Source organism: Phyllobates terribilis, unplaced genomic scaffold (genome assembly GCF_046119375.1).
Source record: "Phyllobates terribilis strain yellow unplaced genomic scaffold, ASM4611937v1 Scaffold_7__3_contigs__length_470593459, whole genome shotgun sequence".
NCBI lineage: Eukaryota > Metazoa > Chordata > Amphibia > Anura > Dendrobatidae > Phyllobates > Phyllobates terribilis.
In genome coordinates, this window is record NW_027362767.1 from 226,540,421 (window position 1) to 226,567,517 (window position 27,097).

The following is a 27,097-nucleotide window of genomic DNA, read 5'->3' on the forward strand; positions in this document are numbered from 1 at the left end:
CCGGACGGAGGACCTCATCCGCATCTTCTCTGCTTCGCCTCCGTCAGGGAAGCCTCACCGTGGGCCAATATGCCATACGGTTCCGTACCCTTGCCTCGGAGCTGGCCTGGGATAACGAAGCCCTGGTATCCGTCTTCTGGGAGGGTCTGTCCGGCCGTATTAAAGATGAACTTGCTGGTCGGGACATTCCTACCACTCTCGATGATCTAATAACCCTTGCCACCCGGATTGACCTACGGTTCCAGGAGCGTGCCAAAGAGGTCACCCGTGAGAGAAGGATTCCACGTCTAGCTCCTACTTTCCAGGAACCCGTCATTCCTTCCGTTTCTCCACAGGTACACTCTCCTGAGCCTATGCAGGTCGACCAGACCAAGATGGTCAAATCCCGTCAGGATTTCCGCCGTGCCGAGGGGAGCTGCTTCTACTGTGGCAGTAAGGAGCATCTGATCCGTGCCTGCCCGGAGAGGTCGGGAGAACGCCTGTATCTAGGTTCACTCAGAGGGGTCGATCTAGACAAAAATAAATCCTCTCCATCCCTGCTGTTGTCAGTCTCAATCATCTGCGGGGAGAATCGTTATTCCGAACTAGCCCAACTTGACTCTGGAGCAGCCGGAAATCTTATTTCACAGTCCCTGGTGGAGAAATTCCGCATCCCCACCAAACCTCTGGCTGTACCCTTGTCTGTTGTTGCCGTGGATGGGGGCCTCTTACCTCGCCCCATCCAATTCATCACCGAATCCATTACTCTGCAGGTGGGAATGCTGCATTCAGAGAGTATCTCCTTTCACGTTCTGCCTGGTCTCCCTCACGCCCTCTTGCTAGGTCTGCCTTGGCTCCAGAGACATGCACCCGTGCTTGACTGGCAAACCGGAGAAGTCCTTCACTGGGGACAGGCCTGTCATAAAACCTGCCTGGTTCCCGTCCATTCCGTCCGTCCCTCTCCTATCCCAGCTAATCTACCTGGACTTCCGATTCCTTATTGGTCTAGTGCTGATGTCTTTGTTAAGGAGGAGGCAGAGACATCACCACCTCATAGACCATGTGACTGCCCCATCGATCCCGCCAGAGTAATGCAGGTGGCTCCCGTGAGTCTAAATTGTCTCCCTCCTGGTAAGACGTTCGTATCAGTACCTGATCGGGAGAGAATCCTACACTGGGGTCATTCGTCTAAACTAGCTGACCACGCCGGTCGGAAAAGGACCCTCCAGCTTATTACCCGACACTACTGGTGGCCTAACCTGCACAAGGATGTTATGGACTTTGTTTCTGCCTGTGTGTCCTGCGCCCGCAACAAAGTTCCGAGACACCTGTCGGCCGGCCGCCTTCTTCCTCTGCCAGTACCTGCTGCCCCCTGGCAGCATTTAGCGATGGACCCTCCTCAATTCCGTCCTGGGGATAAAGTCTGGCTCTCGTCCAAATATGTCCGACTCAAGATCCCTTCCTATAAGTTAGGGTCTCGGTTCATCGGCCCACTGGTGGTCATCGGTCAGATCAACCCGGTAACCTATAAATTGAAACTCCCGGCCAACTTACGGATCCCTAACTCCTTCCATGTATCTCTCCTCAAACCTGTGGTACTTAACTCTTTTTCTAAGTCTACAGGTACGCCTCCTGCTCTGGTTTCTGCTGAGGACAAGTTTGAGGTAGAGAACATTCTTGCCAGCAAAAGGGTAAGAGGAAAGACCTTTTTTCTGGTAGATTGGAGGGGGTTTGGTCCTGAGGAGAGAACGTGGGAGCCCCGGGAGAACATCCATGCCCCTCTCATCCTAGCTAAATTTCTGTCTGGCCTAAAAAAGGGGGGGCCTAAAGGGGGGGGTACTGTAGCGCTGGCGTCCCTGCCCTCTGCTAGGCAGGGACGCTGCTCCCCTCACCGCTCTGCTCCGTGCCCGGCGTCCTCTCCCCGCTCTGCTGTCAGCGCGCGCTCCTGCCCGGCGTCCTCTCCCCGCTCTGCTGTCAGCGCGCGCTCCGTCCCGGCGTCCTCCTCCTGCTCTGCTCTCGGCGCGCGCTCCTTCCCGGCCCCTGTGCTTAGGGCGCGCGCGCGCGCGCTCCCCTCCTCTTAAAGGGGCCGTGCGCGCCGCCCTAAAGAGTCCCCGGCCAATGGCCGGAGGACTTCATCATATAAAAGGCACCTCCTCCAAAATGGAGGTGCCCGAGCAATGTTGTTTGCACCTGTGTCTCACCTGTGCTTCAGCCCTCAGGTCCCGTTGCCAGTTACCTGCCAGTTACCTGCCAGTTACCTGCCAGTTACCTGCCAGTTTCCTGCTAGTTACCTGCCTGATTCCTACCTGAATACTTGTTACCTGCCTGCCTGCCTGAGGTCCGACGGTCTGCCTTACAACTCCGGTCAGTCTGTCTAAGGACCAACTTGTCCGCTCACCTGGGAGCGCACATCAGCTACCTGCCTGCTTGCCTGAGGTCCGACGGTCTGCCTTACAACTCCGGTCAGTCTGTCTATGGACCAGCTTGCCCGCTCACCTGGGAGCGCTTCTCCGCTACCTGCCTGCTTGCCAGCCCGGAGGCTCCGTTGTCACGTGCTGTGACCACCAGCTATCTCAGAGACTCTTGCCCGCTCACCTGGGAGCGCATCTCCGTTACCTGCCTGCTTGCCTGCCCGGAGGTCCCGTTGTCACGTGCGGTGACCACCAGCTATTCCTGAGACTCTTGCCCGCTCACCTGGGAGCGCATCTCCGTTACCTGCCTGCTTGCCTGCCCGGAGGTCCCGTTGTCACGTGCGGTGACCACCAGCTATTCCTGAGACTCTTGCCCGCTCACCTGGGAGCGCTTCTCCGTTACCTACCTGCCTGCCAGCCCGGAGGTTCCGCCGTCACGTGCCGTGACCACCTGCTATTCCAGAGACTCTCGCTTGCTCACCTGGGAGCACACATCTACCATCTGCCTGCTAGCCTACCCGGAGGCTCTGCCATCACAGGTCGTACCTACCCCTTACCCAGAGACTGCCCTGATCACTTGCCGTAACTCCCTGTCCGTTCACCCAGAGACTGCCACCCGCTCCCTTACTAGGGCCGCCCCCTTGTATAGTAGCTCAGAGGTTCCGCCTCCCGGACCCGTTACATGCCCACTCCCGAAATGTGATTTGCACGATGTCCGTACTACGTTGGCCCAGGTTATGCCAAATTACATACTGCATCAGGACTCGTCGCTGCTGCCACAGTTGGTGCAACATATGCAGAGTGGAATTCCACCATGTCGGCACATTGATTACCAATCGGTTAACCGCTAGGCTGAAGGATCCCTGTAGCGATGCAAGTAGATGACCTGTGGGGTGCGAACAGCGGAGCTGAGCAACTGGTACTGGGAGACTGCAATGGCCATCAGTTTTCGGAAACCGTCTGTATCCACTAGGCAGAAAGGCAGCATTTCCGTGGCTAACAGATTGCAGATGGTGAAGTTCAAGCTCTTAGCTTTGGCATGTGTAGGTGTAAACAGTCTTTTACGTGACCACAACTGTGTGACCGAGGGCTGGCTGCTGTGCTGAGAGACAGTGGAGTAGGATGAACACGATAAACTGCTGGACTGTAAGTGAGGTGCAGGCGGAGATGTTCTGGTGGATTTAGAAAGATGTGGTGTGCTCGGTGAAACAAAACCAGCAGGCATGTCCACTTCCATAACCGCTGTCGGGTTCTCACTCACCCCCAGTGTAGCGGGTAAACAGTGGAGGTTCTGCGTCTGGAGACCTGTGGGAGAATACTTTCCAGGTTGACAGAGGAGGAAGAAGCAGCAGATTTGGTTGATGAGGTCGGCCAATGGTTGGCGAGGTCCGTTGGTCCGCATTTTAGTGCAATGAGATTCCCAGACACACATGTGCTGGTTCATGCATGTAGAAGTCAAATTCCTGGATTTTTTGCCTCTGCTGATGATCTGGCTTCAGAGAAAATAGAAAATATCCATCAGGAAATCAGCTCCCAGCCACCAAGTGCCGTGACTCCCATCCCTCCCCACATCCCCTTTGGCTCACTCTCCACATTTGACCCAGTCACAGAAGAAGTCTCCTGGCGTCTCTCTTCTTCTTGTCCTACTACATGTACTACTGGCCCCATTCTCTCACACCTATTCCAGTCTCTCTCTACAGTCATCACTACTCACCTAACTAAAATCTTCAATCTCTCCCTCTCTTCTGGTATCTTTCCCTCCTCCTTCAAACACTCTATTATTACTCCATTATTAAAAAAAAACCCTCTTTGGACCCATCCTGCACAAATAACTACAGACCAGTCTCCAATCTCCCCTTCATCTGTAAACTCTTGGAGTGGCTTGGCTACTTCCACCTTACCCGTTACCTCTCCACTCACTCTCTTCTAGATCCATCACAGTCTGGCTTCCGTTCCCTCCATTCTACAGAAACTGCACTCATCAAAGTGACCAATGACCTTTTGACAGCAAAACGTAATGGTGACTACTCTCTGCTCATTCTTCTTGGCCTCTCTGCAGCTTTCGACCCTGTTGACCACCATCTCCTACTCTCTATGCTCCACTCAATCGGCATTAAGGACACTGCTCTCTCCTAGTTCTCCTATTTTTCTGATTGCTCCTTCAGTGTATCGTTCGCTAGCTCCACTTCTTCCCCTCTTCCTCTCGCTATTGGGGTCCATCAGGGTTCAGTCCTTGGCCCTCTTCTCTTCTCTCTCTACATGGCCACTATTGGACAGACCATCAGCAAATTTGGCTTTCAGTACCATCTTTATGCTGATGACACACAATTATGCACTTCATCCCCTGACATTACCCCTGCTGTACTACAGAACACCAGTGACTGTCCGCAATTTTCAACATCATGTCCACTCTCTATCTGAAACTCAACCTTTTCATAACTGAACTTTTTCTGCTCCCGCCATCTACTTACCTCCCTAAATCTGACATCTCCCTCTGTGTATGGCACCACAATAATACTGAGCCTGCAGGCTCGCTGTCTGGGTGTTATGTTTGACACCAATCTTTCCTTCACCTCCCACATACAATTTCTTTCCCGCTCTTGCCACTTGTACCTGAAGAACATCTCTAAAATCCGCTCCTTTCTCACCATGGAAACAACAAAAGCCCTCATTGCTGACCTGATCCACTCCCACCTTGACTACTGTAATTCTCTATTAATTGGCCACCCCCCTCACTTGACTCTCCCCTCTCCAGTCCATCCTTACTGTATCATCCAGGGACATCTATCTGCCTAATCATTACCCGGATGCTTCCGCTCTGTGCCAGTCATTGCACTGGCTGCCCATACATTATAGGATCCAATTTAAATTGCTTGTTCTCACTCACAAAGCTCTCCACAGTGCTTCACCCCCCTATATCACCTCCCTCATTTCTGTTTATTGGCCTACCCATTCTTTACTCTCCACAAGTGACTTTCGACTAACATTCGCAATAATCCATACCTCCCACTCCTGGCTCCAAGACTTCTCCCAAGGTGCACCTATTTTTTGGAATTCTCTACCCCAAGAAATTTGGACGAACCACAACTTACACAGTTTTAGGCGCTACCTAAAAACACATCTATTTAGGGCCGCCTATCACATTCCCTAATTGAAGTCCTTTTATATATAGCCCATTCACTAGTTCTCTGAACATAATTCTCCATCAAACTCCACTTCACCCAAAAGCACTACAAATATTGGCTGGTGACTAGCTCATGCAGCCTTTATCTATCCCCCATTCCCTCAAGATGGCTGGACCATCGTTGTAAATAAGCCCCTGTACTTTGTGTCACCCCCACCTCATTGTAGATTGGAAGCTCTTACCAGCAGGGTCGTCATTATTTTTGCTTTGATTATTGTATTATCTTTAGCTATGTTACTTATGACTGTTGTATATGAACCTCTGAATTGTAAAGTGCTGCGGAATATGTTGGCGCTATATAAATAAAGATTATTATTATTACTTGTCGTTTATTACAAAGTTGACAGATAAAGTGAGTTGGGTCATCCTTTGCGGTCTCAAAAAATGCCCAGGCTAGGCATCCCGTGCCACCCCTGCGAACTGCAGACCCGCGACCGCTGCTGGCCAAAGCCAGAGTTGTGGCTAAGGATGCAGTTCTTATTGTGGCTGCATCACTTTGTGTCTGTGCGGGAAGCCACAACGTAGCCTCCTCGTCTTCTTCCTCTAATGAGCTACTCAGCTGCATGTCTCTGGGTTCACACCAAGTGGTATCTACAATCTCATCGACATCCTCCCTGTTCTCCCACTCCTCGCCCTGAGAGTCACCCTCCTCCTCTTCATGCCCTGACAGCACAGTACAGTCCAGTCCGCGTGCGCCTCACGTATGAGTCTCATCACGATCACCTCCACCCCGGGGGTTTAGCGCCTGGTGACGAGGGTCTGGATTCTGCTCGGACCCCACTTCGTCCGGCCCCGAGTCCAAATGAAAAAAATTTGGGGCTTCAGGGCAGATGCTTTCCCCCTGTGTCTTTAGTCTGTGAAGCAGACCTCTGATGCCAATGGAAAAGAATGTGTTAACAGCTCTTCAGACTCGCCCATCTGTAGTTCCCCACAGTCAGTTGGGCGTTTGGAGAGTTGTGACGTGGGGGGAAACTAGGGTAATTGGGATGCCACCTCTAAGGACTGTACTGTGTGTGATGTTGAGGTGGAGGAAGAGGAGGAGAGGCCACTTGATGCAGTGCTTTCCATCCACTGGAGCACATGCTCTTTCTGGCCCTCATCTACAAGGCGTACCGCTGTGTGGCTGCCAAAGAAATCAAGTCATACCCTGAAAAATAAACTATATGCAATTTACATAAGAAAAGGACATCATGGTTGGAAGAACAGAAGAAACAAGGCAAAGAAGACAACCTCCTACCTAGGCTTGCACAAGATTGATCTTCCTACAGATCGTTCATCCATTAAGTCGAAGTCGTCATGACTTGAGATTGAGCTGAAGACCATTAATAATAAAAAAAATATATAATCACAAATTTATATGTTAATTTAAAGATGATGATCAAATCTCCTGAAATTCAAATTTCCCTGTGACCTCCTCTCACTATCTAGATTCACTCCCAAAAAAAGGCTGCTGTATTCCCTGCCTTTGCTTTTATGTTGGCTGTGTTATACCAAGGGATGAAATAGCTGCAAGGCATATTAATGATGTCTTTCTCAGGCTGATACAATCTTAAGCATTTTATAAAATGGCAGTGGGCATTCCTGGATATTTGCGCAAAATCAGATTGCAAATTTTTCAAATTCTCCAGGTTCAGCAGTTTTCCAAAAATTACACCCACGTTCGAAACGTTTTGAATCAATATCTAATTCTTTAATAACTCTTGTAACCGGACTATCGATTATCAATGCATCTGCCTTCAGATAATTGGCTATTATTTTGGAGGAAACTATAATTTGGTTATGGTGCAAGGCTCCTTAAGAGTGAATTCCCATGCTGCAAATTTTGTTACAGAAATTTCTGCGACTCATAATTGATTCCATTCCTCTGTATAGGATTGTTTAAGGTAAACTGGAAAGTTTCAGAATTGTCCCACTGGAAATACACAATGTATGAACATGCTTCAAATGGTCGGACATTTCACTCTATTACTTGAGAAAAATTTTCATCAGCTGATGGTCACGACAAAGAAATACTTAATTCAAAAAGTAATCTGCCCAATTATATTTACAAACGATCATTTTATAAATACAGTAAGAAGAGCTACATATTACATCAGTTTTCTCTTTCCTCTCTACTTCAACATTGTGGGACAATAGTGAAAAAACAACAGGTATGTGCACACCTTAACTATTTGGTATATAAATTTCTGCATAATTTCTGCATCTCTTGGCAGGAAAAACGCAGAATAAAATACACACTTTTTTGGTGCAGATTTTTCCCTACTTATTAGTATGGGTGAAATCTGCATCACAAACTGCTGAAAGAATTGACATGCTGCAGATTTTATGCAGATTAAAGCAATTAATGCTTGAGGCTTTAGGATTCTCATTCACTTTGCTGGCATCAGGAAACCCTTCAGGTTTTGTGACAAATCTGCACAAAAAAAATGCCATAAAAAACGTGAGGCTATGTTCACACTTCACGTTTTTGCTGTTTTTTATGCAATTTAAAAGAGACTTTTTACAGTGCCAGCAAAATCTATGAGATAGCAAATATCTCACGCACACGCTTATTTTTTTTATCCTGACTGAGTTGGAAAACTGCTGCTTTTTTAAATCTACAACATGTCAATTCTTTCAGCATTTTTACAGCGTTTTTTCATCCATAGAAAGCAATGAGAGTGCAAAAATGCAGGAAAAAACTTTGTCATACAAAGTATGTTGTATCCTCACATGAGCATGGATTTTAGTATTACTACTGTTTAATTAAATTAGTGATGTGTAAAAGTAAGCAAAGCTCAACCATTTCAGTGACCGACCAAGTGTAAAAGTAATGTCATATCAATGTGTAAAAGTAAACAATGCCCAACCAATCTGTAAAAGTAAACCATGCTCTGCCAACTCAATGCCTACCAATGTGTAAAAGTAAACCATGCCCTACCAATGTGTAAAAGTACACAATGCTTGACCAATGTGTAAAAGTAAACAATGCCCTACCAACACAATGCCCTACCAATGTGTACAAGTAAACAATGCCCTATCAACACACTTTCATACCAATGTGTAAAAGTAAATAATGCCCAACCAATGTATAAAAGTAAACAATGCCCTACCAACTCAATGTTGATCAATGTGTAAAAGTAAACAATGACCTACCAATGTATAAAAGTAAACAATGCCCTACCAATGTGTAAAAGAAAACAATGAGCTACTAACTAAATGCCGACCAATGTGTAAAAGTAAACCATGCCCTACCAACTCAATGCCCTACTAATGTGTGAAAGAAAACAATGCCAGACCAACTGAATGCACTGCCAATGTGTTAGGTAAACCATGCCCGACCAATTCAGCTCTCCACGCTGTTTTTTAGACTTGCAATTGTGTATTTTTTCATGAACTCATAGAAACTTTTTTGTTCAAAATAGTCACTATTTTTTCAGACTTAAAAAACATTTCCCACCCAACATTAATTTGATCATGTGGCACTTTTTTCCAAAAATGTTTTATGGTTTCACAGACGTCTTGCATTGGTGGCTGAACACCTTGTATTGTTCATGATTGTATGGTGGAAGCAAAGCTGAACTTTGGGATTCTGAAAAATGCAGCAAGGAAAGCAGCAAAATAGCCAGCAAAACCTTTTTTGTCTGCAGCTTTTTTACTGCCAAGAGATTGTTTTGGCTGCAGAAAAAAACTGCAAAAAAGCAACTTGTGCACACAGCCTTAACGTCTTATTTCATAAGATTTTGGGTCTCCTGTCACCACCATCTGGTGATTAGCTTTACAATGTAATTTGATCCCTACCTAAAAGTAGAGTCTTTCCCCTGAAATGACCCATCACTAAGGGCTGGCTCTTATTGGAAGCTACTTAGCCCTCCTTATCGTTCCAACACATTTTCCTTCTCAATACCTGGTTTCTCAGGGTCACAAAAATTATCACAACTGATCGGCTGCTGTTAACCTTGATACGGGAAAACAGGCTATAATAATGTTGACACCATGATAGAAAATGTGTATTTTTCAACTTCATTTTGCAACAAACTGACTATGTTAAAGCTCTCTTCACTTCTATTTGAGTTCATCTGTGGGCGTTCTTGAGTATTAGGGTATGTGCACACGATGCAGAAATGAAGCAGAAAATTTCTGCATCATTTCTGCATCTCCCTGGCAGAAAAAACGCATGCAGATTGTGCATGCGTTTTTCCTGCAGAATACATGCGGATCCACATGCAGATTCACATGCGTTTCCGCATGCAGATTGACAAGCGCTTTCAAGGCGATTTTAGCATCACCTGGAAAGTGCTTGACAACTAGGTCACACTATATAAATCCATGCAAACAGCATGGATTTATATAGTGTGACCCGAGAGAGTGTATATACTTACCTCCGATGGCCCGCGCTGTCCTGCTTTACAAAGTTCCCGGCTGCCGGCAACTTTGAATTGAAAGACCTGCCGACGTCGGCGTCACGTGACCCGTCACATGACTCTGACGTCAGCGCAGGTCCTACAACTCACTGCAAGTGCCGGGAACCAAGCGGGAGCGCTGCGCGGGCCGACAGAAGGTAAGTATACATTTATTTTTTATTTTATTCTTTTTTTACAGCTTTTTTAATGGTACCTGGGTGTGGATGAGACTCTCCTCTCCTCCACACCCGGGTACCATCCGCATATTAGAACGCGCCAATAGCGCAAGTACAGATGCTGTCTTGCGGAATTAGCGCGTTCTAATGCAAGTCAATGGCGGCGAAATCGCCGCGTTTCCGCAAAATTAATTGACATGCTGCGGATTTTTGACCGCAGCGTTCACGCTGCGGAAAAATCCGCATCATGGGCACAGCACATGCGGATTTCCATTGGGTAACATTGCTGCCCTTCTACCATGCGTTTTTCATGCGTTTCCGCGGCGTTTCCGCAACTGCAAAAACGCCGCGGAAACGCATGAAATACGCATCGTGTGAACTCAGCCTTAGAGTGGCATAAGCTGGCAGCCACTTCTCTCAAGCTCAACTTTAATGACATAAATTGTAAACCGAGAACATGTTAAGTCCTCTTTGAAATGGTCCATAACTTGTAAAATTGAGTGCCCAAATTCATCACATCTTTATAGATGGTTTATTAGGTAATGACATTTTTATTATATTATTATTAAATATGATCACTTTGTATATCAATCTGCTCTAACTTTTTTTCCCCATTTTTCATCCTTACAGGTCAATACATTTGTCCTATTTCGAGTCGTAATGGTTACAGTCTCGAGTGCCCGTCGGCGTTCCAAGATGCTGACCCCCAACTGCAGCTTAGAGAAGCAGATTGGCATCCAGGTCTGGTGAGTTCACTTGAGTTCAACGAGTAGGTCCTGTTGATTGTTCTGAAGGGTTTTTGGAAACTTATGAGTAATCAGTTTTAATTATTTGAGTGAAGTAACTTTTTGAAATATTGGTGAGATCTAAGCGCTGAGCCCTACCTTAATTGTAGCATTAAGACATCAGAAGATATTGCTGGACAATTCTGTTACCTCGTAAAGCTAAGCGATATTGTTCTGTAGATTACGGAATAATCCGTACAGTATGGTATTGTATCTCGTACCAAGAAATTGGAATTTCTATCTTTGAGTAAACTTAAAGGGCTTGTCCACTAATGGACAATCCCTGCTTATTCACTTCATACAAGATAAAGACAATGTATGCTCTCCTCCCACAGTGGCACCATTCCAGTAATGTCTGCATTGCTATTCCTGGCAGGTCACTTAACTGCTGCTGCCAATCGGACGGCCACTGATTGATTGCAACTCATCAATATTCTATTAGAGGGGACGTCCGCTCTAATGAAACAGTAAACACTGCAGTTCATCTGTGGCCCTTGATTGTTGTCACACAGCACTGCAGCCAATCAGATGACCCACTGGGAATAGTAGTGCCGGCATCACTGGAACAGCATTGCTGTGGGAGGTGAGTGTGATGAACCCGTAGCCGCCATCTTGGTAATGATAAATCATATCCAGGGATGGCCACACTTCAGCAGCCCCCACCCTTGGGACCTTCTGTTAAAACGTCAACTAGATAGTTTCCCCCCATCCAGGCTCCTGTAAGATAAGAAGCCCCAGGGCCTACTTAACACTTGAATGCTAGGAGCTTCAAAGACTTCGATAGGAAACACAGCCAAACACAGCGGGGGGGGGGGGGGTGCTTCGTCCATCTGTAACTGACCATTTGTCCCATAGGACTAGTTTCTTTGTCTGTCACAAGCATGGAGGCATAAGATATAGAAACATGAATAGTACACGCATGTTGCGTGGAATGGGCCAATAAAAAAATATCACGGCGTCCCGGAGCCATTGCGCACACAAGCCTCCGCGGTAGACGTTGGTACGTGCTCTGGAAGCCAAGATATAGCGCTGAGCCATTCCTGAGGACCGTATGGTATCATAATTGATATCAAAAGGTCGGTTACGGTGGCCCGAATCCATGGGAACCCCTGGGGGTATCATGAGACCATCCCAGAAGAAGTTATTGGGTTCCATAGAATTTGGGCTTCTGATCGAAGTTAGACCTGAGGGTGGAGACTGAGCCAGCTGACCTCACCAGCAGTGGGCAGGACGGGGCAGGTAAGATAGCAGGACAGACAAGAGATAAGTCAGTCTTGACCCAAGAGTGGGGTGCTGAACATCTGAGCACCAGCTGAGGCCACCAAGGGGAGGAGCAGTTTGACCATGCGGTGGTAGGCCTCAGCCTGTAACAAAGAACCGTGCCTGCGACCGCAGAATCCTCTGCCTGCGTCACAAGAAAATCAAGAAACCGGTAACTGATATGCTGTGGTGATTCTGTGTGTTGTATTCCATTGTTGTATAGTTTAGCCTGACCTTATACCTGTGTATATTTAGTTGTATATCGTGTATCTAGTGTATTATTATAATCAATTACCTCAAGTAATTGTGGGCCTGCCTTTTATTCTGCATAACGAACGCACGTCCGTGTGAGCTTTGCTCAAGCCAAAAACGCTACCCAGGGTTGGTTCCTGACCCGATATAGGCCCATTCACGGACTGGGCGTATATCTAAAATAGGGACTGGTGGCAGCATACCAACTGGGGATTGGGGAAGGCTGGTAGTGACGGTCGGAGGTTCAGATATATATATTCCTGGCGCGGCCAAGGAAGATATATATACCGCCCTCACTACAGAGGGCCCCGATACCCAGTAGGTCACAGGACAGTCTCTCTGGTGACCGCTTATCCTAGGTGCAGTTCCTTGACTGACCTGAGGCTAAGAGGGCGCTAGCGAATTGTGCTGTGTAGTGACGTTACGGTTTAGTGACGTTGAAGGGATAACACTCTACCGTGTTCCCTGCGCTGGTTGCAGCTACCTGGCACCACTTTCTCTAGGTGCAGTACCTTAACTGACCTGAGAGGTAAGGGGGCACCAGAGAGCTGCACCCACCGGCCGGCTTTCATCACATTGGTGGCAGAGCGGTGGGATTGCAGAATAATAGTGTTGTGGGACCCCTACTCCCAGGCACTAAAGACTGCCAGTGGTAACTTCCACTGCTGGAGTCTTAAGGTCAGCCCAACGTTAGACGGTCAGGCTAAAAGTATAACAAGGTGTGTGCAAACTCAGGGTTGCAGCGGTGTCGGTTACCAAGATGGCAGACGGCACCAGGAGCAAGACCCTGCAGGAGGCTAATGCTACGGTCCGTGTGGCAGGAGGGGAGGACATTGTTACTCATGGCGAGGAGGAGTCCAGCCCGGGCACCTCAGGGAGCCAGTCCCCAGTATACGGTCCCGCAGTGGGCTGCCCACCACCTACCCAGCCCAGCCTGTCCAGATCACAAGCCCTTTTACAAGCGGCTATGGCAAGTCTCCAGTCTCATGGCGATGCCGTCTACAAAACCCTCCTGGCAGCATCAGAGAAGGCAGCGGAGGAGGAGCGCGAAGCTGCGGAGCGCCGGGAGGCTGCGGAGCGGGCTGCGGAGCGGGCTGCGGAGCGTGAAGCTGCAGAGCGCCGGGAGGCTGCGGAGCGTGCAGAGCGAGCTGCGGAGCGCCAGCACCAACTGGACCTGGCCCAGCGGGGGCTTCCGCTAGAGCAACCAACCCATCAGGAGACCAAGTCGTCCAAAGTCCGAGCTGAGGACTTCCCTCTACTGGAGAAGGATGGGGACCTGGACTCCTTTCTGGTGGCATTTGAACGGACCTGTCTTCAGCACCATCTGGCCCGGGATCAGTGGGCCAGATACCTGACCCCCCGTTTGAGGGGTAAGTCCCTGGATGCCTTGGGGGACTTACCTGCCGGGGAGGTACAGAACTACGACTGCATCAAGCGGGCTCTGATCCGGCAGTACAACCTCACTCCCGAGTTGTACCGCCAGAAGTTCCGGAGCCTGCTGCGTGGCCCCAAGGACACCTGGACCGATCATATGCGGGCGCTGTTGAGAGCCGCAGAGCACTGGACCTCGGGTCTAGCGCTTACTACCCGCCAGGAGGTCCAGGAACTGTTCGTCACGGAGCAGTTCTTGTGGAACTGCCCAGAGGACCTCCGACAGTTCCTCCGTGACCGAAAACCAACAGGGGCTTCTGCTACAGCCGCCCTGGCAGACGAGTATGCCAATAACAGGGCGCCTGAGCTGAAGAAGTCTGCCAGCAGCACCTGGAGAGGGGGTAAGCCCAGTCATGCCCCTGTTTCCCCGGCCCCTAGAACACAAGGGGTGTATCCCCCTGTTGCCCTCTCCAGGCAAGGACCAGACGTAAGACGTTGTCATCTATGCAACAAACCAGGACACTTTAGGGCTGAGTGTCCCCAGCGCCAAAAGACCCCATCCCAGTCCCAGAGAGCGCCCAATGTTTTGTGTGTGGGAGGGGGTGGTGGTAGGTCCCTGGACAACATCCAACCCGTCACCATAGGCCGTTCTGCGGTCATGGGACTGCGGGACACTGGCGCTGAACGAACACTGGTACGGCCTGAGGTGGTGTCCCCCCAGGACTTGGTACCAGGAAAGACTCTTTCCGTCTCCGGGGTTGGAGGCGTGGAGCCGGCACTTCCCGTTGCCATGGTGTATTTGGACTGGGGTGCTGGGAGGGGGATGCGGGAGGTGGGAGTAACGCCAAATATTCCCGCAAATGTTTTATTAGGGACCGACTTGGGGCGTCTAGTATCGCAGTATGTACCCTCTGAACCCCCAAGTTCGGCCCCCCAAGAGTGTATTGATTTGTCTGCTGCTAATGCCAACCATGTTGTATGTAGTGTGCGTCCTGCTGAGGAGGAGGGAGTGAAACCTGAGGGTAACACCTGCACAGACAGAACACAAACAGGGTTAGTGAAAGCAGGTGGGGAGTGTGGGGATGCCCGCAGAGGTGCTCAGCCGGCGTGCCGTGACCTCTTGTCCTCCGGTGAGGGAGGGGGCGGGCAGGATTCTGTAGAGGGAAGCTCAGGGATGGAGAGGGGGGCAGCTACCGGCAGTGTAGGGCTCCCAGGGGTATCCAGGCTGCTGAGTATAGGCCCACTGCAGGGGGAGGAACAGGCCATGGGGGGAGGGGGGTCCCAAGAGAGGAGCCGCCAGGTAAGACCCCAGGGCAGGAGTTCCCCACATCCGAGATGTCCAAAGGCCTAGGAAGCCTGCCTGATCGGGCGGCTTGGTCAGAAACAGAGGGGAAGCAGGCACTACCCACGGTCACAGCGGTCATAGCCGCTGTCACCAGGAGTGGGAGCGCCGGAGCCCAAGGAGCCTTGCAGAGGTCCGACGGCTTCCCCACTTCTGACCAAGTGTCTGCCGGGTCAGACAGCGGCCAGGTGACATGCCCGGAGGGGCTGACGGAGGATGTGGCAGTTTCGTCGATTCTGGCCACATCAAGTCAGGAATTTCAGGCTGCGTTGGAAGCAGACGACAGCCTGAAAGCTCTCAAGGAACAGGCGGCACAGCCTCCCATGGAGTCAGACTGCGAGCGTGTGGTCTGGGACCAGGGACGGCTGTACCGGGTAACGGTCCAGCAGGGTTCACCGGAGGCGTGGCCCAGGGACCGACAGTTAGTGGTGCCCTATCCGTTCAGGGCGGAATTGTTGCGGATCGCACACGAGATTCCGATGGCCGGACACCTAGGGATCGCTAAAACCAAGGCCAGGATAGCTCAGCATTTCTACTGGCCTGGGATGGGAGCCGCGGTGGGTGCCTACTGCCGTTCGTGTGACACCTGTCAGAGGGTGGGGAAGGCGGGGCCGCGCCCCAAAGCCCCACTGGTAACTCTGCCAATCATCGAAGAGCCTTTCTCGAGGGTTGCTGTGGATCTTATTGGACCTCTGTCCACTCCCAGCCACTCCGGGAAATGCTTCATTCTCACGGTAGTGGACTATGCCACCCGGTACCCGGAAGCGGTAGCTTTGTCGTCCATTCGGGCCGACAAGGTGGCTACCGCCTTACTGGAGATCTTCTCCAGAGTGGGTTTCCCCCAAGAAATGCTCACCGACCGAGGGACCCAGTTCATGTCGCGGCTGATGGAGTCCCTCTGTAAGCAAATGCAGGTGCAACATCTGGTGGCCAGCCCGTATCACCCACAGACTAATGGCCTGTGTGAGCGGTTCAATGGCACCTTAAAGCAGATGCTTAAGATGTTGGTCGACTCCCACGGGAGAGACTGGGAGCGTTACCTCCCACACCTCCTATTTGCTTACCGGGAGGTTCCGCAGGCCTCAACGGGGTTCTCCCCCTTTGAGCTCCTGTACGGGCGACGGGTACGGGGCCCCCTGGCTCTGGTGAAGGAAGCATGGGAAGGGGATTTGGCCACCCCCGAGGTGTCGGTCATCGAGTATGTCGTGCGCCACCGGGACAGGATGATGGCCTTGGCAAAGCTGGTGCAGGACAATATGGCCCAGGCCCAGGCCGACCAGAAGCGGTGGTACGACCAGAATGCTTGTGAGAGGACCTACCAGGTGGGTCAAAAGGTGTGGGTACTGGTCCCCGTACCACAGAACAAGCTTCAGGCAGCCTGGGAAGGTCCCTACTTCGTGCACCAGAAACTCAACGCCGTCACCTATCTGGTCACCCTGGATCACGCCCGTGGAAGGAGGAAGGCCTTCCACGTGAACATGATGAAGGCTCATCATGAGCGGGAAGCGACTGCCCACCCAGTGTGCAACCTTCCCGAGGAAGGAGAGGTAGAAACCCTCCTGGATCTGCTCACTCAAGCCAAGGCGGGTGGGTCCATCGAGGATGTGGGGGTTGGCCACCAGCTCACGGAGGACCAACGGTCCCAGCTGGGGACCACCCTGCACCCCTTCCGGGGGCTGTTCAGCAGCCTGCCCGGAAGGACTGAGATGGCTGTCCACGACGTGGACACTGGCGATCACCCGCCGATCCGGCGTTCAGCATATCGGGTCTCTTTCGAGGTGCAGGGAAACATGCGCCAAGAGATAGACGAGATGCTGAAGCTGGGGGTGATCCAGGCATCCAGCAGCGCGTGGGCCTCGCCTGTAGTCCTTGTACCAAAGAAGGACCGAACTACACGGTTCTGCGTGGACTACCGGGGGCTCAACGCTGTAACGGCCACCGATGCGTTCCCCATACCACGCATCGATGACCTGCTCGATTGGATGGCCGGGGCTACGTACCTGACCATCATGGATCTGAGCCGGGGGTACTGGCAGATTCCTCTGACCCCCGCGGCAAGGGAACGCTCTGCCTTTATCACCCCTTTTGGACTGTACGAGTCCACAGTGATGCCATTCGGCATGAAGAATGCCCCTGCCACTTTTCAGCGGATGGTCAATACGCTGCTTGAGGGACTTGAAGGGTACGCGGCTGCGTACTTGGACGATATTGCAGTCTTCAGTCCCACTTGGGAGGATCACCTAGAGCACCTGCGGCAGGTGCTCGGTCGGATCCACCGGGCAGGCTTGACCATCAAGCCGGAAAAGTGCCAGCTGGGCATGAGTGAGGTCCTCTACCTGGGTCACCGGGTAGGCGGGGGGGTTCTGAAGCCAGAACCTGGGAAAGTGGATGCCATCGCATCCTGGCCCACTCCTAGGACCAAAAAGCAGGTGATGTCCTTCTTGGGGACCGCCGGGTACTATAGGAGGTTCGTCCCACACTATAGCACCCTGGCCAAGCCCCTGACGGACCTCACCAAGAAGAAGCTGCCCGTCGCAGTCGACTGGACAGTCGCCTGCGAGACAGCTTTCGGGGCACTCAAAGCCGCCCTAAGTAGCTCCCCTGTACTGCAAGCTGCCGACTTCGACCGGCCGTTTGTGGTACAGACCGACGCCAGTGACTTTGGCCTCGGTGCTGTGCTAAGTCAGGTCAACACGACAGGCCAGGAACATCCTGTCTTGTACCTGAGCAGGAAGCTACTGCCCCGGGAGGTGGCTTACTCCACGGTGGAAAAAGAATGCCTTTCAATTGTATGGGCCCTGCAGCGTCTGCAGCCCTACTTGTACGGGAGCCATTTCACCGTGGAGACGGACCACAACCCCCTCAGCTGGTTACACACGGTCTCTGGGTCGAATGGCAGGTTGCTACGCTGGAGCCTCGCTCTCCAGCAGTACCACTTCTCCATTCGCCACAGAAGAGGCCGTGACCACGGTAACGCTGACGGGTTATCCCGGCAAGGGGAGGGTGCAGAAGGACGCACGGGGGAACACAGGAATGTGCTACCCCCTCGCGCCCTCGTATAGGGGGAGGTGTGATAAACCCGTAGCCGCCATCTTGGTAATGATAAATCATATCCAGGGATGGCCACACTTCAGCAGCCCCCACCCTTGGGACCTTCTGTTAAAACGTCAACTAGATAGTTTCCCCCCATCCAGGCTCCTGTAAGATAAGAAGCCCCAGGGCCTACTTAACACTTGAATGCTAGGAGCTTCAAAGACTTCGAGAGGAAACACAGCCAAACACAGCGGGGGGGGGGGGGGGGGGGGTGCTTCGTCCATCTGTAACTGACCATTTGTTCCATAGGACTAGTTTCTTTGTCTGTCACAAGCATGGAGGCATAAGATATAGAAACATGAATAGTACACGCATGTTGCGTGGAATGGGCCAATAAAAAAATATCACGGCGTCCCGGAGCCATTGCGCACACAAGCCTCCGCGGTAGACGTTGGTACGTGCTCTGGAAGCCAAGATATAGCGCTGAGCCATTCCTGAGGACCGTATGGTATCATAATTGATATCAAAAGGTCGGTTACGGTGGCCCGAATCCATGGGAACCCCTGGGGGTATCATGAGACCATCCCAGAAGAAGTTATTGGGTTCCGTAGAATTTGGGCTTCTGATCGAAGTTAGACCTGAGGGTGGAGACTGAGCCAGCTGACCTCACCAGCAATGGGCGGGACGGGGCAGGTAAGATAGCAGGACAGACAAGAGATAAGTCAGTCTTGACCCAAGAGTGGGGTGCTGAACATCTGAGCACCAGCTGAGGCCACCAAGGGGAGGAGCAGTTTGACCATGCGGTGGTAGGCCTTAGCCTGTAACAAAGAACCGTGCCTGCGACCGCAGAATCCTCTGCCTGCGTCACAAGAAAATCAAGAAACCGGTAACTGATATGCTGTGGTGATTCTGTGTGTTGTATTCCATTGTTGTATAGTTTAGCCTGACCTTATACCTGTGTATATTTAGTTGTATATCGTGTATCTAGTGTATTATTATAATCAATTACCTCAAGTAATTGTGGGCCTGCCTTTTATTCTGCATAACGAACGCACGTCCGTGTGAGCTTTGCTCAAGCCAAAAACGCTACCCAGGGTTGGTTCCTGACCCGATATAGGCCCATTCACGGACTGGGCGTATATCTAAAATAGGGACTGGTGGCAGCATACCAACTGGGGATTGGGGAAGGCTGGTAGTGACGGTCGGAGGTTCAGATATATATATTCCTGGCGCGGCCAAGGAAGATATATATACCGCCCTCACTACAGAGGGCCCCGATACCCAGTAGGTCACAGGACAGTCTCTCTGGTGACCGCTTATCCTAGGTGCAGTTCCTTGACTGACCTGAGGCTAAGAGGGCGCTAGCGAATTGTGCTGTGTAGTGACGTTACGGTTTAGTGACGTTGAAGGGATAACACTCTACCGTGTTCCCTGCGCTGGTTGCAGCTACCTGGCACCACTTTCTCTAGGTGCAGTACCTTAACTGACCTGAGAGGTAAGGGGGCGCCAGAGAGCTGCACCCACCGGCCGGCTTTCATCACAGTGAGTATACATTGTTTTCCCCTCACCCATGACAGCACACCTTGAGAGAGGGATCCGCCCCACCAAGGACAGGAAACCGTCTGAAATAAAAGGGCGGTACCTCTCCCTTACTTCAGTTGGTTTCCTGTCCTTGATGGGAACCTGTCTGAAAGAAGATGTTCATACTTACCTGGGCCTGGTCCGGCGTGGAAGAGCGGGCGCCAGCCTGTGCACCGGGTTCCAGGTTCCAGAAGCGCCCTCCACGGTTCCCTGCAGCCGTGTCCGAGCGTGCGCAGGCAGTGAGAAGGGCTCTGGCTCCCCACAGACCGCTGTGCTGTCCTCTCCCTGCCGCAGGCTCCTGGCTGGCTGCGAGCCGGGAGCGGCGTCTTCCGGGTGTGACACGCCTGATGTCACGGTGCGTTGCACGCTGGGAGAGGCGTGCCCGATGACGTTGGGGGGCGGCACCTGGATCCATCATGGTGGCGCCCTGTAAGCGCTTGCCGGCTGGCTTTTGAAATCTCGGCCGGCGGGCGTCAGGAGGGGGGAGGACACCTGAACCGGAGGAGGTTCCGGATGTGCCCTATTTTAAGTGGGGGGTTGTGCTGGTAAACGCTGCCTATACTCGTGCTTGTGGTATGGCAGCTATGGCAGACCAGGACAGCCAGGAGCAGCAGCAGCTGACCCCTCCACCTCAGCAAAGCCAGCGAAAGAAGCAGTCGGACGCCTCTCACACGGACAGCCGCTCCAGCAGGAGAAGTAAGGTGTCGGACGCTTCAGGGCCATCCAGAAGGGATTCATCTTATGTCCCGCCACAGCCTCCAAACCCCTTTTGTGACTTCAGGGGTGAGTGATCTTCGTGAATGTCACTTAATAGTAATGGAAAGTTACTATGTGCTTCATTCCTTAGGAACCTAAGAAGAGTAGCGCCAAACAAAAGCACAGGGTTTGCGCCTTATGCCAAGTCCCCCTTTCCATAGATTGGCAGAAACAGCTTTGTGCCAGCTGTATTAACCAAACCATAGCGGAGAGCACCCCGGATTTTGCTTCTAATTTGAGATCCATAATCCATACAGAGGTTCAAGATTCCCTAAAAGGCTTACTTAAGGGGAAAAAGATATCCCATAAGGATATCTCCTCCGACTATGATTCATCCTCCCAGTCGGAGGATCCATGCCTCAGTGATTCATCATCCTCCTCTTCATCAGACAGTGGTAGGCCTTGTTTCCCTATTGAGGGTACAGACAAGTTGGTCAGAGCTGTCAGATCAACCGTAGGGTTGAGGGAGGAGAAGGCAGCCAGGTCTCTGGAAGACATTATGTTCGCAAGCCTGGAGGAAAAAAAGAGACACTCCTTTCCAGTGAACCCTAAAATTCAGACCCTTATAGACTGGGAATGGAGGAAGCCTGAGAAATTGGGAGTGTTGCCCTCATCCTCTAAAAGAAGGTACCCCTTTGAGCATAGTGTCTCTGGGTCCTGGGATAAAATTCCTAAAGTTGACGGGTCTGTCGCCCGATCATCCAAAAAATCGTCACTCAGGAAGTCTAAAGGAGGCTCTAGATAACAAGGCAGACTCCTTCCTGAGTCACACCTGGGAAGCGGCGGCAGGGGGCCTGAAACCAGCAGTAGCAGGCACTTACGTTGCTAGGTCACTCATGGTGTGGCTTCAACAATTAGAAGACCATCTCAAGGGTAAAAAGATATCCAGAGATAAAATCCTTTCCAATCTACCTTTACTACAGGCAGCGTCCGCTTTCCTTGGTGACTCCTCAGCGGATTCAGTTAAACTTGCTGCCAGGTCTGCAAACTTATCTAACGTTGCCAGACGAGCCCTGTGGCTCAAGGGTTGCCCAGGAGACCTGCAGTCTAAACATAAACTATGTTCCCTTCCTTGTGATGGTAAACTCTTGTTTGGCCAAAAACTGGATGAGCTTTTGGAGAAGGCTGACGACAGGAAGAGAGGTTTTCCACGGTTCACGGGGGACACAAAAAGGTTCTACTTTCGGAGGAAAAGATTTAACCGGTGTCGCCCTCCTGGAGAAATGAAAAGATGGGAGCCCAGATCTAAAAAAGTCTCTAGTTAGATGTTTGGGGGGCCATCCTCCAGTACCATAAAATCTCACCAATGATGCAGGGCTAGAGGTTGGGGGAAGGCTTTCCCATTTTATCCCAACTTGGGAAGCCATCACTTCAAATCCCTGGGTGTTGAGTATCATAAAGAATGGCCTAAAGATACACTTCAGTCAAATCCCTCACCGATCACCCCCAGGAGGAAGTCCAGGGAGGAGCAGATAGCCCTAGATTCGGAGGTGCTAGATTTAGTCAACAGGCAGGTCCTTCACAAAGTTCCGGATTCACAAAGGGGAAGGGGATTTTATTCCCCCCTATTTGTGATAAAAAAAACAAATGGGTCCTTAAGGACCATTATCAACCTCAAAAGTCTAAATCAGCTGATAGAGAACCCGACTTTCAAGATCGAATCAGTGAACTCTGCAGTAAAACTCCTACACCACAATTGTTTCATGGCAGTTATCGACCTAAAGGATGCCTATTATCACGTCCCAATCCATCTAGACTAACAGTAGTACCTATGGGTAGCCCTATTCATCCAAGGGGAATTGAGGCATTTCCAATTTACTGCCCTACCCTTTGGACTCTCGATAGCACCGAAAGTGTTTACCAAGGTTATAGCGGAGGTGACAGCTTTTCTCCGAATCAAAAACGTGGTGATTGTTCCCTACTTAGACGACTTTCTGGTAATAGGGAAATCAGAAGACCACTGTTCCTCTCAACCTTTAGAGGTCAGGACAGCCTTACAACAGCTAGGATGGGTGATAAATATTCAAAAATCAAAACTGTCCCCCTCAAGGACTCAGATCTTTCTGGGCTTGACCCTAAATTCCCAACTCCAAGCCTGCTTCCTCCTGGAGGACAAGGTTTGCAACATAATCAGCTTGGTCTCAAGGGCCATAAAGTCTCCAGTGATGTCACTGAGATCAGAAATGTCCCTACTGGGCTCCATGATGTCCTGTCTCCCAGCAGTCAAATGGGCCCAAGGTCATATGAGGCTTCCTCAGTGGGAGGTCCTGTCAGCGCAAAAATCCCTCAACTGATATTTAGAAAGAGGACTATCTCTTTCCCTAGAGACGGTAGACTCCCTCTCATGGTGGACAAAAAGGGAGAATCTGACCTCAGGCTTGCAGTGGTCCAGACCAGTCGACCATACAATTACAAGAGATGCAAGTGGCTCCGGCTGGGGGGGTCATCTAGCAGATCTCTCGGTTCAGGGGCTCTGGCTACGTCACGAAAGAGGGACATCATCGAACCTAAAAGAGCTTTTGGCAGTAGAGAAATCCTTGATAGGCTTCCTTCCCCACATACAGGGTCGCCATGTCCAGATCAGGGCTGACAATCGGACGACAGTGGCTTATATAAATCACCAGGATGGAACAAGATCACGCTCCCTGATGGTGGTGGCAAACAGAATCCTGCAACTAGCAGAACAGCATCTCCCATCCCTCAGTGCTCTTTACATCCGGGGGGTGGAAAATTCAAAGGCAGATTTTCTCAGTCGCCACACTTTAAGACAGGAAGAGTGGGCTCTAAACCCGATAGTCTTCCAGCTGATTATCCAACTATGGGGGTCACCGGACATAGATTTGTTCGCCACCATGGCGAACATGAAGGTGGAGAGATTCTGTTCACTAGATCCAACAGAGAATCCCTTTGCTGTAGACGCTCTACAGATACCCTGGAAGTTCAGGAGGGCCTATGCTTTTCCACCGATAGCAATGATCCCGGCAGTTGTGAGGAAAATTCGGGAGGAGGGAGCAAGGATAATTCTGATAGCCCCCTTTTTGCCAAAAAGACCCTGGTTCTCCCTGCTTCATCTAATGTCGGTCTCGGATCCCTGGGTTCTGCCAGACAGGCCGGACCTTCTCATCCAGGGGCCGATGTTCCATGCAGAAGCCAAAGGTTTTCATCTGGCGGCTTGGAATTTGAGAGGATGTTTCTGAGGAATAGGGGGTTTTCACCGGGCCTAGTTTCCACCCTATTGGGTAGTAGGAAGCCCATAACAACTAAGATTTATAGCAGAATCTGGGGAAGATTCCTGGATTTTATAGACTCCCCGTTGTCGGATAAACCTCCAATTAAAGACGTCCTAGAGTTTTTACAGAAGGGACGTGACCTGGGGTTAGCTACGGGAACACTTAAAGTTCAGGTGTCCGCCCTAGGGGCAATCTATAATTGCAACCTGGCAGGAAACAGGTGGGTCTCTAGATTCATTAAATCCTGTTCCAGAGCTATGCCAGTTCGGGGTACTCAGAGTTCCTCCCTGGGACCTGAATTTGATTTTAAATGCACTCTCTGGCAACACATTTGAATCCCTGCAGGTTATCTCTCCAAAGTTCCTCACCCTCAAAACTATTCTCCTAGTGGCCCTAACATCGGCCCGTAGGGTGAGTGACCTGCAGGCCCTTTCTGTCGATCCCCCATACACACAAATTCATGATGACCGGGTCGTCCTACGTACAGATCCAGCATATCTTCCGAAAGTAGTTTCCAGATTCCACTGTAATCAAGAGATTGTGCTTCCTTCATTCTGCAGTAACCCAAAAAACCCCGGGGAGGTTAAATTCCACAATCTAGATGTTAGAAGGGCTTTACTACAGTACATAGACATGACTAGTCAGTGGAGGAAGGACCACTCCTTGTTTCTGGCCTTTCAAGGGAGTAGGAAAGGTCACGGGGTGTCAAAGAGAACTATTTCTAGGTGGCTTAGGGAGGCCATTTGTCTAGCTTACATATCTACAGGTGTTCCGGCACCGGACGGTATTAAAGCTCATTCCACCAGAGCTGTAGTGACCTCCTAGGCAGAGAGAGCAGACGTCTCAATTGACTAGATATGTAAAGCTGCTACTTGGTCTGCACCATCCACCTTCTACAAGCACTATAGGTTGGATCTATCCTCCTCTGACCTCACCTTTGGGAGAAGGGTACTTCAGGCGGTGGTCCCTCCCTAGGGTGTTCATATTCTCCAATATTCTCTCAAGGTGTGCTGTCATGGGTGAGGGGAAAACACCACGGTTACTTACCGGTAGCCGGTTTTTCCTGAACCCATGACAGCACCCGTAGTTCCCCCACCCCCCCCGTCTCTTTTTCACACCCTGGTGAGCACTTTGTTTTTGGTGATTATATATATTGTAGGTGTTGGTTATGTGTGTAACCTTTTCTGGAGGTCCTCTCAATGCTCTGTAATCAACTGAAGCGAGGGAGAGGTACCGTCCTTTTATTTCAGACGGTTTCCTGTCCTTGGTGGGGCGGATACCTCTCTCAAGGTGTGCTGTCATGGGTTCAGGAAAAACCGGCTACCAGTAAGTAACCTTGGTGTTTTTTTTCTATGGATATTTAAAGTGGTTGTCTAAGACTAATACTTTTTTAATCACTTTATGTCCAAATCTTATGTATTTTTGTTCTATATCTTGACCCTAAGTTGGTTATTCCTCAACTCTGTAATGCACACGCCCGGGCTGGGCGGCGTGTGCGTGTGATTCCACTGGACCGTGCCGGAGAGTGAATGCCTGAAGGGGCGTAACTAGGTATTCACCCGATCCGACCAGGGTCGCACGACGGCATACGACGCCAGTGCACCAAGGAGGAACCAAGCAGAGGGACCAGGTGCTACTCCAGGACAGACCCCGGACACGGCTGTTGACCCACACAGGGGAATACAGGAACAGACAGGTTAGGCTGGCACACAGACTGGTGGGTATAGGCAGGCACGACTGGTATGCAGGCAGGCGGGTATGCAGGCAGGGGGGTACAGGCAAGCACGGCTAGAGTGCAGACAGGGAGGCACTGGCAGGTAGGAACACAGGCGGGATAGGACCCAGTACACACTGGGACTCAGGAACAGAACCACAGATGTGGCGGACAAACACAGCAGAGTAAGGCCGCCCGGAGTGGTGAGCGAGAGCAGGGCAATACGAGACCGCCTAGAGCGGTGAGCGAGAGTAGAGCAGGATGAGGCCGCCTGGAGCGGTGAGCGAGAGTAGAGCAGGACGAGGCCGCCTGGAGCGGTGAGCAAGAGTAGTCAGAGCAGAGCGAGACTGCCGGAGCAGTGAGCAAGAGTAGTCAGAGCAGAGCGAGACTGCCGGAGCAGTGAGCAAAGGGTCAGAGCGGAGCAAGACTGCCGGAGCAGTGAGCAAAGGGTCAGAGCGGAGCAAGACTGCCAGAGCAGTGAGCAAAGGGTCAGAGCGGAGCGAGACTGCCGGAGCAGTGAGCAAAGGGTCAGAGCGGAGCGAGACTGCCGGAGCAGTGAGCAAAGGGTCAGAGCGGAGCGAGACTGCCGGAGCAGTGAGCAAAGGGTCAGAGCGGAGCGAGACTGCCGGAGCAGTGAGCAAAGGGTCAGAGCGGAGCGAGACTGCCGGAGCAGTGAGCAAAGGGTCAGAGCGGAGCGAGACTGCCGGAGCAGTGAGCAAAGGGTCAGAGCGGAGCGAGACTGCCGGAGCAGTGAGCAAAGGGTCAGAGCGGAGCGAGACTGCCAGAGCAGTGAGCAAAGGGTCAGAGCGGAGCGAGACTGCCGGAGCAGTAAGCAAAGGGTCAGAGCGGAGCAAGACTGCCAGAGCAGTGAGCAAAGGGTCAGAGCGGAGCAAGACTGCTGGAGCAGTGAGCTAAGGGTCAGAGAAGGCCAGAACCGCCGGAGCAGTGAGCAAAGGCAGAGCAGGCTAGAACCGCCGGAGCGGTGAGCAAGGCAGAGCAGGGGGGACAGGGCTCTGTACACACAGAACAGGCAGGAAGGGAAAGGCAGAACCAGATACCCACAGGGTACTTACAGTGAAGTAGCGAGTGGACCACAAACTCACAAACGGAAGTACAGTGACAACGAGCAGGGGTTAGGTACGAGTTCAGACTCTGCAGAAAAAGGAAAGGTACGGACATAGAGAAACAGGCTAGAAGAGTATACAGACAAGAACAGACACAGTAGCAAGATACAGGAGCGGGTCTAGGTATGCAGCCCCTAGAAGGCGGGAGGAACAGGCTAGGAGCGTGTTCAGACAGGACAGACAAGATACAGGAGCGGGTCTAGGTATGCGGCCCCTAGAAGGCGGAACGAACAGAGAGATGAGAGATGCACATGGGGGGGAGGGGAGAGATGAGAGATGCACATGGGGGGAGGGGAGAGATGAGAGATGCACATGGGGGGGAGGGGAGAGATGAGAGATGCACGGGGGGATGAGAGATGCACGGGGGGGTGAGAGATGCACGGAGGGGGATGAGAGATGCACGGGGGGTGAGCTGCACATGGGGGGGTGAGAGATGCACATGGGGGGGTTATGTTTACATAACTTTGTTGCCTTATGAAGGGCGGAGGGGGCCCCCAAAAATTTCTTGCACAGGGGC

The 27,097-nt window shown here is 51.3% G+C and overlaps 1 protein-coding gene across 1 annotated transcript in view; it reads left to right on the plus strand.

The window, feature by feature from the left end:
* ADGRD2 (adhesion G protein-coupled receptor D2) overlaps nt 1–27,097 on the plus strand; it is a 642,994-nt gene that overhangs the window by 330,062 nt on the left and 285,835 nt on the right. Inside the window, exon 19 of the mRNA XM_073639770.1 lies at nt 10,763–10,878. Within this exon, the coding sequence (XP_073495871.1) occupies nt 10,763–10,878 (116 nt within the window). The remainder of the gene's footprint in view (nt 1–10,762; nt 10,879–27,097) is intronic.